Below are 13,639 nucleotides of genomic sequence, written 5' to 3'. Positions count from 1 at the left end.
CTCCGGGAGGGAGCCGCTATGGTTAGGACAAAGCTGATCCCCACCATGTCCAAACTCGTCGGGCAGCTTGACTCCAGGGAGAGTCGCATTCTGGAGGACTCCCCGGTCTTGCGAGATGGGACTCCCTTGTCGCCGATGCCTGCGCTGGCACACTCTGGGCCCCCCGCGAGGAAGATGGACACCAGCATGCCCTCACGAGCTGTGATGAGTGTGGCGGCGCCCATGCCAGCGCGCACTTCTGTGGCCCCTGTTTCACGAGTGCCTACTCCCGCGCTCCCTCACCCCCGCGGAGGGTTGAGTTAAGGCCTGCGCCGCCTCCCCAAATATCGGCCATCCCTGCGTCCATGCAGAGAGGAAGGTTAAGGCCTGCACCAGCGCAGGCTGAAGACATCCGCTCGCCACTGGCGAGGATTGTAGACGAGTGGCCGGCGCTGTCGCGGCCCAGGCCTGCGGAGCCGCCAAGCAGAGAAGAAATGGTGGCCTGCATCTCGCGGGCGGTGGCGGATGAGGTCCGCAAACACTTTGCTGGCCTCGAGGAGATGCTCCGCTCCTCGAATGGTTCCGGAAATTGCGTCCCGGCACCAAAAGCCACGACCGCCATACGGGACTGGGCCGCGCAGCCGACCTCCACTTCTACCCCATCCGCGAGGGTGGCACGACGTGGAGGCCGGAACCAGAATATCAGAGGTGCGGGAGCCAAGAATCCCGCCCCGAGATCCCAACCACAGCCTCGTCCCCTTCCTCCTCCCCCGTCAAGCATGGACGAGGGCTGGACAGAAGTGGTGAAGCGGGGTACCAAAGCACGGCGACAGACAGCAGCTCTGGCAGCTCCCCAAGAGGGTCGAGCGCCGACCGCTGCAGCCCGAAATACAGCGCTGGCGGCCGTGGCTGCTCCCTGCGAGGGTCGAGCACCGGCCGCTAGCAAGAAGAAAAACAGAAAGAAGAAACCGCGCGCAGCGGGGTCAGCTGCCGTGGTAGTGACTTTGCTGCCGGGCGCCGCCGAAAAGGGCCTCACCTACAATGAGGTGATGGCCCGGGCGCGCGCAGCCGTAAACCTGACAGAAATCGGGACAGAGGAAGGTCTACGCTTCCGGCATACCGCCAATGGGGCGAAGCTGCTGGAATGTCCCGGTGCCGATAGTTCTGGCATCGCGGACAAACTAGTGGCGACGCTCCGCGTGGCGTTGCCGGAGGAAGAGGTGCGCGTGCACAGGCCGGTGAGGATGGCCGAGATTAGGGTCACCGGCCTGGACGACTGCGCCACCAAGGAGGAGGTGGCAGCCGCAATAGCCGCCCAGGGGGGATGTGCCCCGGAAAGCGTGACCGTGGGCGAACTTCGCTCAGGGTACTCCGGGGCCAGGTCGGCGTGGGCGCGCTGCCCTGTGGAGGCGGCCACTTCTTTGGCCACCCCTCCACCGGGAAGATCGACGGGGGATCCGGGGAGACTGCGCGTGGGCTGGATAGCGGCCCACGTGCGTCTCCAAGAACCACGTGCCTGGCGATGCCTCCGATGCTTCAGCACGGGGCACGGCCTCGCTAGGTGCACCAGCTCGGTTGACCGCAGCGGTCTGTGCTTCCGTTGCGGCCAACCGGGCCACAAAGCGGCGTCCTGCACGGCCGCCCCGCACTGCGCTCTGTGCGCTGCGGCCGGGCGCAGGGCAAACCACCGGGCGGGAGGCAAGGCGTGTTTCCCGTCCGGTGATAACACCGAACTGTTATAACCCTAGTATGAATACTATTTGGCTGACAGCCCTAACCAAGCTGCACGATCAGCATTCCCGAGCTCTCCTGTTCCGTCCGCCCCGCAAACGGACAGTCTTGTACAATCTTTCGACCCGAGCGGTCAAGTCTTCTACAACCTCCCGACCTGAGCGGTCAAGTCTTCTCCTGTCCTACTAAATCAGTGCGCGTGACTGTCGTCGGACCTCCATAACTTCGTATTTCATTTTTTAAAATCTACGTAGCGAATCCCGCTATAACATTTTGGTGGCAGCGTTAAGGGATCCAAAAACACGGGTCCTCGGATCGTCTCCGTCTACTTGAAAAGCTCATCGCCGTATCCTGAAGAAAACAAAAAGAAATCACTAAGTCTGTCCAGAACCAGTCCGCGCCATACTACATCCACTGAATCCAAGAAGACTCAACCACTGTATCCTGAAAGAAGACTCAACCACTGTATCCTGAAAGAAGACTCAACCACTGTATCCACATACTATATCCACTGAATCAAAGAAGAAAATCACTGTATCCTGAAAGAAAAAACCCACTGTGTCCTGAAAGAAAAGAAAAAAACCCACTGTATCCTGACGGAAGAATCAACCACTGTATCCTGAAAAAAGAAAACATCACTGTATCATGAAAGAAAAACCACCGTATCCCGAAAGAAGAATTCCTCATCATCATCACATTCCGAAAAAATCAAGCATCAACCAGGCCGTTTCCTGTCAATCCGAGCCGAGCCTCAATCGCCTTATCACCGGAATGCTGAGACTTCGAGCTACAATATTCGTCGCCTGCGCAACATTGTTACAGTAAGCCGTTCTTTGTTCTAACATTATAATATAAACAAATCGTATCAAGAATTCGCCGCAGTACTTCCGACAATAATTTCAAAGCAAAACAATCAACCCTTGTTCTTAATCGTTTCAACCAAACCTATTGTTATATTTTCTACATCCTAATTCAAATTCTATTTCTATTTTAAAACTTTAATAAATTTGTTACAATGCCATCGGACTCCAAGGTACCGAAAGAAACTTTGTCGCTTCCTCTCCAAGTTGATCTACCCTCTGAATCAGAAGACGATAGGCCTCTTGACTCATTCGAAAAAGAAAAAATCAAAAAATCCTCACAAATGCAATTAGACCTAAGCATACTTTTAAAATTCATTAAACCATACGATGGGAGTAAGGAAACCCTCAATTCATTTTTAATAAATTGCAACAACGCCTACGAGCTCGCGAATAAAATTCAAAAACCAATTGTTTTCAAATACATCCTATGTCAACTGCAAGGTCGAGCTGAAATCGCATGCTCCATTAAGGAATTCAATAACTGGGAACAATTAAAAACATTTCTTAAAACACAATTTAGTGAACGGAAGCATTACTCCTACTTACTAACAGAATTACAGGAAAGTAAGCAACAGACAAACGAAAACATTAGTCAATATGCGCTTAAAATCGAAACTCTGTTATCTCAACTTCTTACGGAAATCTCGCTCAACACTACAAAGAATAAAGAAATTCATGGCCGCGTCGCAATGATGGAGGAGTTAGCCCTTCACCACTTTCTAATGGGACTACACCCGAGAATATCAAACATCATTAGGTGTAAGTCACCCCGTACGCTGAACGAAGCGATTAACTTTGCTATATCCGAAGAGAAAATTCAACAAACTCTGTATAGACGCAACGCGCCCATAGAACACGTACGCCCGCGAAGAATAATATCAAATAATCCTAACATGTCTCGCGAAAACCGTAATCAATACAACAACTAACCCTCAAACTCCGCGTTACAATCCACAAAATACCAATTCCAATTTAGTGTGTCGTTATTGCAAAAATCCGGGTCACACGATCGAGAACTGTAGAAAGAGAGAGTATAATAACAAATTCAAAAACCAGTCCATTCCTGGTCCTTCCACTTCCTACCAAGCACCTAATCAATTTAGGAAGGTTAATCTAATTACCGAACAAAACGGATATGACACGGTAGACTATAACGAAATTCCAAAACAAGAAAATTTAAACGCATAATGGACTCCCGCCGGTGTCACGAGAGTCCAGCAGCAAGACACTCTCTCGTGCCAATTCAAAACGACACCAATCATTCAAAAACAATCTCACTGTATCAAAAGAAACTAGCTGTATCCTCTGTATCCGATTCACCGAATCAAAAGAAAATCGCTGTATCCTCTGTATCCTCTGTATCCAATTCACCGAATCAAAAGAAAATCGCTGTATCCTCTGTATCCGATTCGCCGAATCAATATAAACTCACTGTATCCTCTGTATCCGATTCAATGAATCAAAAATCCACTGTATCTCCTAAATCTAAACAATCAAATTCAAAGTCATCCACTGAATCCATTCTGCAAACATACAACATTACTACTAATCCTGCTAAACAACACTTACCATTCATCGAAACAAAAACGACTCTATCCTCTGTTCCGTTCAAGCTACTCATAGACAGTGGCGCATCAATCAGTCTCATAAAGGCAACATCTATTCAAAAAATGCCAAAAATCGCAAAAGAAGTAATCGCGTTCAACGGTTTAGGGTCATCAGAGAATGTAATACACTCCCTAGGCCACATCCTAATTAACATCCTATCAGCCCAACACCGGTTCCATTTAATCCCAGACCTAGACTTCCCTTATGACGGAATAATAGGCAACGACTTCCTCTCCGCATTCAATTCCCAAATCGATTACTCCAAAGAAATACTCACCCTTGGCGACCTAAGCTTCAAACTCCAATTTCATGAACCAACCCTCATTATACCTGCTAGATCCGAAGTCGTCGTAGAATGTTCCATTTCCAATCCAGAACTAAAAGAAGGCCTCATCCTAGATCAAAATATCTCTGACGATCTCTTAGTAGCTAACTGTCTCGTAAAAACAAAGGCAAACAATAGAGCCAACATCACTGTAGTCAATATCTCCGAATCCGATATAACTTTAAGAAACAATTTGAAATTAAGACTCGATCCCATTGACACTATCCCTAATCATCACCATACTAAATCCAACATTATAAATTATACTAATTCTAACGAAACGAATTCAATCCAGAGAACAAACCAAGTATTAAGCATGCTACGTACATCTCATTTAAATAATGAAGAAACCTCTGCTCTTTTAGAACTTTGTACAGACTACTCCGACATCTTCCATCTTCCTAATGAAAAACTAACATACACTAATGCTATTCAACACGATATTAAAACCACATCAGAAGTTCCAATTCACACAAAAACTTATAGATTCCCCGAGATCCATAAAAAGGAAGTAGACAAACAAATTAATGATATGTTAGAGCAAGGCATAATAGAACCTTCAATATCCCCTTGGTCCTCACCTATTTGGGTTGTACCAAAGAAACTCGATGCATCAGGCCAACAAAAGTGGCGTATAGTTATAGACTATAGAAAACTGAATGACATAACTATTGGAGATACCTATCCCATTCCCCAAATCACAGAAATCCTAGACCAATTAGGAAAAAGCACATACTTCTCCACTTTAGACTTAGCCTCCGGATTCCATCAAATTCTCGTAAATCAACCTGAAAAAACAGCCTTCAGCGTCCCTCAAGGTCATTTCCAATTTGCCCGCATGAGCTTCGGACTCAAAAACGCCCCTTCTACCTTCCAACGTCTAATGAACACGGCTCTATCCGGTTTACAAGGTCTACGCTGTTTCGTATATCTAGATGACATCGTCTGCTATTCCTCTGACTTAAAAACTCAAATTCAAAATCTCGCTGAGATCTTTCAGAGACTCAGAAACTTCAATCTCAAACTACAACCTGACAAGTGCGAATTCCTACGACGAGAAGTCGCTTACTTAGGACACATAATCTCCACTGACGGAGTCAAACCTAACCCAGATAAAATAAAGGCAGTCGTTGAATTCCCTACGCCTTCTAATCCCAAAGACATTAAGTCTTTTCTTGGTCTCGTTTCCTACTATCGCCGGTTCATCCCCGACTTTTCAAAAATTGCCAAACCTCTTACCTCCTTACTAAAGAAAGAAACTCCATTCAATTGGGAGAACCAACAACAAATATCATTCGATCTCCTAAAACAAAAACTCACTACTGCCCCTGTGCTCGCCTATCCCGATTTCTCCCAACCTTTCCTTCTAACCTGTGACGCATCAAATCATGCCGTCGGATCCGTACTATCTCAAGGACCTGTCGGAAAAGACAGACCCATCGCGTTTGCCTCTCGAACACTTAACCGAAGCGAAGTCCATTACAGCACCACGGAAAAAGAATTACTAGCAATATTGTTCGGATGCAAAACCTTTAGGCCATACCTCTATGGCAGAAAATTCCAAATCATTACTGACCATAGACCACTAAAGTGGCTATTCAACCACAAAGACCCAAGCAGTAAAATGCAACGCTGGCGTCTTAAACTCGAAGAGTTCGACTACGAAATCATTTACCGCAAAGGCAAACTTAATTCAGCAGCCGACGCTCTTTCTCGATATCCCGTGAATCCAATAATTCCCTCTGAATCCAGTGATGAAACTCTGAATCCAGAACCTCTGTCTCCTGACGAAAATCATGACAACTTACCATTCAGTCCTATCACGCTAGAGGACCTTACCGTGAATCTTCCTGCTATTTCCGACCAAGACAGTAACGAACTACCCTGTATCGACCTACTAGAACAAGACAATGACATACTACTCCAATCTAAATCCGCTGAATCCTCTGAATCTGCCAATCCTACCAATCCTACTAACTCTAATGACATTCCAAATCCTATTGATCATGAACCGTTGCCCACTACAGCAACCCCACTGACTCCACAAAGCCCAAACTCGAACCCCGACAACATCCTAGAAGACGACTATTCCAAATTCTTAAAAGAGATTAACAAGAATACGACATTCAATACTAAAGTTATTGACCAAAACCAAAACCTCTTAAAAACTCATTGCCAGACGATACTAGTCCCGACCTCAATAGACATGGACGAATCCAACCCCTATGTTCCTGAAATAATGGAAACCCTTTCCAATCCCGACGAAACACTATACCGTGAAAAACAACTGTACTCCTTCGAAGAGGTCCCCTTCGGCAACAAAGTAACATACCTCATGTTCGTCAAAGTACACCACTTCGACGATTGTTCCTATCCCGAAATATTTCAAACTCTCAAAACAACTAGAAATCATTTAATAACACTGAATCCTCCTATAACTGAAATTGCTATCCCAGACTTCAAAAACCCTTTCGAGTCACACTCATTCGCCAAGATCTACAATATCCTAGTATATATATTCCACAACACGAACATAATCGTTAACATATATCATAACAGCATCATATATCCCTCGCTTAGTGAAATTAAGAAAATACTAAAAGAAAACCACGATATTCCTATAGCTGGCCATTTAGGCGGTAACCGAATGTTAAGCAGAATAAAAGAAAAATACTATTGGAAGGGAATAAAATCCGATGTCGAAAATTATATCAAAAATTGTACCCTATGTCAAGAAAACAAAGCCCTTAGAAGGTGCAATCGAGCACCGATGCAGATCACTACTACTTCCACTAGCCCTTTCCAAAGAGTCTCACTCGATATCGTCGGACCCTTACCCGAATCAGGAACAGCGAAACTCAAATATGTCATGACACTCCAAGACGACCTTACTAAATATTCAGCAGCTTACCCATTGCGTAGTGTATCAGCTGAAGAAACTACAGACTGTTTGATCCACTTCATATCCCTTTTCGGAATACCTAATACTATCTTCACCGACCAAGGCACTAACTTCACTTCAGACCTTTTCAAAAGCACTTGTTCCTTCCTGAAAATAAAAAACCTTTGGTCGACGCCATACCATCCCCAATCCCAAGGAGCTTTAGAGAGAAGCCATTCCACACTCAAAGAGTACCTAAAATCATTTGTGAACGACAATCAAGATGACTGGCCCCGATATGTTTACACAGCAATGCTAAGCTATAATACGGCCATTCACTCCACTACCAACTTCTCCCCATACGAATTATTATTCGGCCACAAGGCATTTATTCCTGACTCCATTTATAAACAAGACCTTACTACTTACCCTGACTATGTCAGAATGCTCCAACATCGTCTCAAACAATCTTGGGCCAAAGCAGCCGAAAACATCGACAAATCCAAAGACAGATCAAAATCCTACTATGATAACAAAACTCGTCCTATAAAATATAAGGTTGGAGACTTCGTTTATCTAAAAAACCATTTAAGACTTCGAAAAGCCCTCTCGCCAATATGGAAAGGCCCATATAAAGTGATTCAAGTTCACAACAACAACAATGTCACTCTATTAATAAACAGAAGACATGTAAGGCACCATTTTGACGAAATAAAACTGGCAAGTGCCACTCCTAGCAATTAGTTCAAAAATTTTTATATTTTACATTATTTTTAATATTTACATTACTCATGTTTACTATATTCTAAAATCAACTATATTAGTCGTAAGCTATATCTACTCAATTTTAATTAATTTAGTTAACTAGTTACATTTTTATCATCTCTTACTAACTCGTACGACTTTTACTATGTCATACTATTTCCTACTAATCCCTTAATTAAATAAGCACCGCTGCATCGTTACTAAAACATAAATTAATCTCTAAATCTATAAACACAAATCGTCCATTTCCAGAGCATCAAGTTGCACAACTCCGCAAATCGTTACTCAGATCTCTTCCAGTCCAGGTATATATTTCCATCACGTCGGAAAAACAAAACTAGCAAATGGTCACTTAAATGTACTAATTCCTGTAGACATATCCCGAATTAAACCCTATGTCGAAAACATATTTCAAACACTTGAAACAGTAAAAACCCTCTGCAGGCAAATCAGAAAAACTGACAATTCAGAATGCCAAAGTATGATCCACCCCTTACAAACTCGTTATTTAGACCTTTTGAAAGAATATTCTTCTATATCACATCTAATGAATAATAGAGCAAAGCGCGCTTGGATAAGCGGCATCGGCATAGCAATGAAATCAATTTTCGGTACCCTGGACGAAAATGATGCTTTGAAATATGAAAACGCCATAAATGATATCCAAAACGAACAAAAGAGGCTAGCTTCATTAACTAAGGAACAAATTCTTGTAACCAAATCAACTATACAAACGTTCAATGAAACTTTCAATGTCATAAAAGAAAATGAAGAAAAACTCAACGTGGCCATCGAAAGGCTTTCCACTCAATTGGGAAACTTATCGCGAACATCTAGTAATATATTAATCAGTTCCCAATTCAATATCGTATTTAGCAATCTAGAAACTGCCCTCTTATGTTTGTCCTTCCAATTGGAAGATATTACAAATTCCATTCTTTTTAGTAAATTAAATATTATACACCCATCTATTCTAACGCCGTATCAATTACACCAAGAACTTGTCGAGAATCACCGACACCTACCTAGCGACTTAGAATTAGCCACGAGTCTCGATTTAAAACACATACATACTTTAATGAAAATTTCTAATGTTATAAGTTATTTCTTTAATGATAAGATCATGTTCGTTTTACAAATTCCGTTAGTAGAACCCCAAGAATTCAATGTATACCTCTGTATCCCATTACCTGTACCTCATAACGCTACAAACATAGACTCCTTCAGCACCGTAATTCCGAATGAGAAGTACCTAATTATAACTAAGGACAAAACCCGATATAGTAATTTAAGATCCCTAAGCCAATGTAAATCAATCAATTATGTATACTACATTTGCAAAATTGTAAAAATTCTCTCTACAAACGCCAATCCATCCTGTGAAAGCGAATTAGTTTCTAAAGCCATTACCACCTTGCCAACTCTATGTAAAACTAAATTTATCCACGGAATCATAGATGTATGGGAACCACTCAATAACAATAAATGGATATTTGTTCAATCCAAACCAAGTAAACTGTCAATCGATTGTAAGAACCTAGAGATAAAAGACTATATTATATCAGGCACGGGAATTGTAACTATCCCGATAACATGTAAAGGTTTCTGTAAAGATACCCGACTATTTCCCAATTCTAATGTCCTTAATATAAGTCATCCTACTATTAAGTTAGATTTTAACATATTAAATGATTCATGTTGTAACTTTGCTAAATTCAAAGAAGCCGAGAATAACGTGCCCCACATTAAACTAAACCAACTTGACCTTAACTTACTTAACCATCTATTAGAAAACAATTCAAATTTAATTCCAGAACTAGATAAAATAATTGAACACCCTAATCATTTTACAAAATATGGCGCACATTATTCCTCCTTTGTGTTATTTCTAATTCTAATCCTAATTATTGTATCTTTATGTAAACTGTATCGCTATTATAAAATAAATAAGCCCAACGACGCTCACGATCGCACAGAGATCCCAATGATCATCGTAAACAATCCAGAACAACCCATTCCAAATCCAGAAGCACAAAATACTCCATTACCCAAGACTCGCCGTAACCTCTAGAACCACGGCACCCTCGCCTTCTCTTCATCAACCCCTATAATAACGGCATCCCCTACCAAATCTACTAAATCCTCTTCCAGATCCACTGCATCATTTCCAAATCAATAAACTTAGAGGATCAAGCCCCTAAGTTTATTTTCCCATGGGGGGAGGTGTTATAACCCTAGTATGAATACTATTTGGCTGACAGCCCTAACCATGCTGCACGATCAGCATTCCCGAGCTCTCCTGTTCCGTCCGCCCCGCAAACAGACAGTCTTGTACAATCTTTCGACCCGAGCGGTCAAGTCTTCTACAACCTCCCGACCTGAGCGGTCAAGTCTTCTCCTGTCCTACTAAATCAGTGCGCGTGACTGTCGTCGGACCTCCATAACTTCGTATTTCATTTTTTAAAATCTACGTAGCGAATCCCGCTATAACAGAACGAAACCGGCGCCGGAAATCAAAGCGCCGGCAAAAGAGAAGGTTGGCCAGAGGAGCACTGGCCAACGTTGTAATCCCCGTTGCGGCGCCGGTGCCGGAGAGCGGGGGCAGCGGTGAAGGGGAGGGGGCGATGGATGTGGTCCAACAGTAATGGACCGCACCTATCGCTTCCTCCAAGGAAACCATAACCACTCCGCCAGAGCTCAGGACATGCTGTCTCAGAGCATGGCGGAGTGGTCCATAGATGTGGCTGTGGTCGCCGAGCCGTACTTCGTTCCCCCGGCAAATGATTGCTGGTTTGGGGACGATGGCGGCCTGGCGGCCATAGTCATAAGAAGAGACGCGGCGATCCCCCCCCTGGCGATGGTGACCAGGGGCCAAGGGTTCGTCGCAGTGCAGCTGGAAGGGACCGTCGTGATCGGGGCATACTTCTCTCCGAACAGGCCTACCGTCGAGTTCGGGCATTTCCTGGGCAGGATCGGGGCGATTGCTCGCCGCCTCGCTCCTCGTCCAGTGATTCTCGCGGGGGACCTCAATGCGAAGTCTGTCGCATGGGGCTCCCCCCGCTCGGACGCTCGGGGTAGGCTACTGGAGAGGTGGGCGAACGCGGCCGGCCTCTGTTTGTTGAATAGAGGGTCGGTTGCGACGTGCGTGCGGTGGCAGGGCGAGTCCATTGTGGACGTTACTTTTGCGAGCCCGGCCATCGCGCGCCGTATCCGCGACTGGAGGGTTCTGGAGGGGGCGGAGACGCTGTCAGATCACCGATATATTCGGTTTGATCTCTCCGCCCGCTCCGCAGTCGCGGACGCCCACGGTGACTACCCACATGGTGTGCCCCGGTCATTCCCCAGGTGGGCATTGAAGCGCCTGAATAAGGCGCTACTGATGGAAGCCTCTACGGTGGCGGCGTGGACGCCCATGCGTCCATATCCGGTTGAGGTCGAGCGCGAAGCGGGGTGGTTCCGGGACACGATGCAACGCATCTGCGACGTATCGATGCCCCGGATCAGCCCTCGGCCTCCCAATCGCCAGGTGTACTGGTGGTCGCCCGAAATCGCGCAACTCCGCGTGGAGTGCGTTCGGGCGAGGCGCGAGTGCGCCAGGCATCGCCGCCGTCGCTTGCCGCGGCGCAACGATCCGGTTGCGTTCGCGGTGGTGGAGGCCCGGCTGTACGGCACATTTCGCGTCGCGCAGAGGGCTTTGCAGCTGGCCATCAGAAGAGCCAAGAACCAACACATGGAGGGTCTCTTGGAGACGCTGGATGAGGATCCGTGGGGGCGACCCTATCATATGGTGCGCAATAAAATGCGCCCATGGGCCCCCCCAATCACGGAGCGTCTCCAGCCTCAGCAGTTGCGGGACATCGTCTCGGCGCTGTTCCCGCAGGAGCGGGAGGGATTTATCGCTCCCGCTATGGACGTCCCGTCGGAAAACGGCGGCGACGCCTCTGCTGAGGTGCCCCATATAACGGGGGCGGAGCTCCATGTGGCCGTGCGTAAAATGTGCGCGAAGGACACTGCGCCCGGTCCGGACGGCGTCCATGGCCGGGTTTGGGCCTTGGCTCTTGGTGCCCTGGGGGACCGACTCTTGAGGCTTTACAACTCCTGCCTCGAGTCGGGACGGTTTCCTTCATCGTGGAGGACGGGCAGACTCGTGCTGTTGAGAAAGGAGGGGCGCCCGGCGGATACTGCCGCCGGGTACCGTCCCATCGTGTTGCTGGATGAGGTGGGCAAGCTGCTGGAACGCATTCTGGCGGTCCGCATCATTCAGCATCTGGTCGGGGTGGGACCCGATCTGTCGGCGGAGCAGTATGGCTTTCGAGAGGGCCGCTCAACGGTGGACGCGATCCTTCGCGTACGGGCTCTCTCGGAAGAAGCCGTCTCCAGGGGTGGGGTGGCCTTGGCGGTGTCGCTCGACATCGCCAATGCGTTTAACACCCTGCCCTGGTCCGTGATAGGGGGGACACTGGAAAGACACGGAGTGCCTCTCTACCTTCGCCGACTGGTGGGTTCCTACTTGGAGGACAGATCGGTCACGTGTACCGGACACGGTGGGATCGTGCACAGGTTCCCGGTCGTGCGCGGTGTTCCACAGGGGTCGGTGCTCGGCCCCCTTTTGTGGAATATCGGGTATGACTGGGTACTGAGGGGTGCCCTCCTCCCGGGCCTAAGCGTAATCTGTTACGCAGACGACACGCTGGTCGTGGCCCGGGGGGGGAGTTTTGCTGAGTCTGCTCGTCTTGCCACCGCTGGGGTGGCGCATGTCGTCGGCAAAATCAGGAGATTGGGCCTCGACGTGGCGCTCAGTAAATCCGAGGCCATGTGGTTCCACAGGCCCCGGAGAGTGCCACCTGTCGATGGCCATATCATGGTTGGAGGCGTCCGTATCGAGGTCGGGGTGCAGTTGAAGTACCTCGGCCTCATTCTGGACAGTCGTTGGACCTTCCGTGCTCACTTTCAGAACCTGGTCCCTCGTTTGTTGGGGGTGGCCGGTGCGTTAAGCCGGCTTCTGCCCAACGTGGGGGGGCCTGACCAGGTGACGCGCCGTCTCTATACGGGGGTGGTGCGATCAATGGCCCTATACGGGGCGCCCGTGTGGGGCCAGTCCCTGGCCGTGGGGGTAGCGAAGCTGCTGCAACGGCCGCAACGCACCATCGCGGTCAGGGTCATCCGTGGCTATCGCACCATCTCCTTCGAGGCGGCGTGTGTACTGGCTGGGACGCCGCCTTGGGTCCTGGAGGCGGAGGCGCTCGCCGCTGACTATCAGTGGCGGGCTGACCTTCGTGCCCGGGGCGTGGCACGTCTCAGCCCCAGTGTGGTCAGAGCGCGGAGGGCCCAATCTCGGCGGTCCGTGCTGGAGTCATGGTCCAGACGGCTGGCCGATCCTTCGGCTGGTCGTAGGACCGTCGAGGCGATTCGCCCGGTTCTTGTGAACTGGGTGAATCGTGACAGAGGACGCCTCACTTTCCGGCTCACGCAGGTGCTCACTGGGCA

General features: G+C 47.8%; 1 protein-coding gene across 1 annotated transcript; it reads left to right on the top strand.

The window, feature by feature from the left end:
- Window positions 1-4,243: 4,243 nt before the first annotated feature.
- LOC119629252 (uncharacterized) lies at window positions 4,244-8,131 on the top strand. The gene has a single exon (XM_038014445.1). The coding sequence runs from the start codon at window positions 4,244-4,246 to the stop codon at window positions 8,129-8,131; it is 3,888 nt and encodes a 1,295-aa protein (XP_037870373.1).
- The last annotated feature ends 5,508 nt before the right edge of the window (window positions 8,132-13,639 follow it).

Source organism: Bombyx mori, chromosome 12, assembly GCF_030269925.1.
Source record: "Bombyx mori chromosome 12, ASM3026992v2".
Taxonomy (NCBI): Eukaryota; Metazoa; Arthropoda; class Insecta; order Lepidoptera; family Bombycidae; genus Bombyx; species Bombyx mori.
The sequence above is the reverse complement of the archived record's forward strand: the minus strand, read 5'-3'. Positions and strand labels throughout refer to the sequence as shown.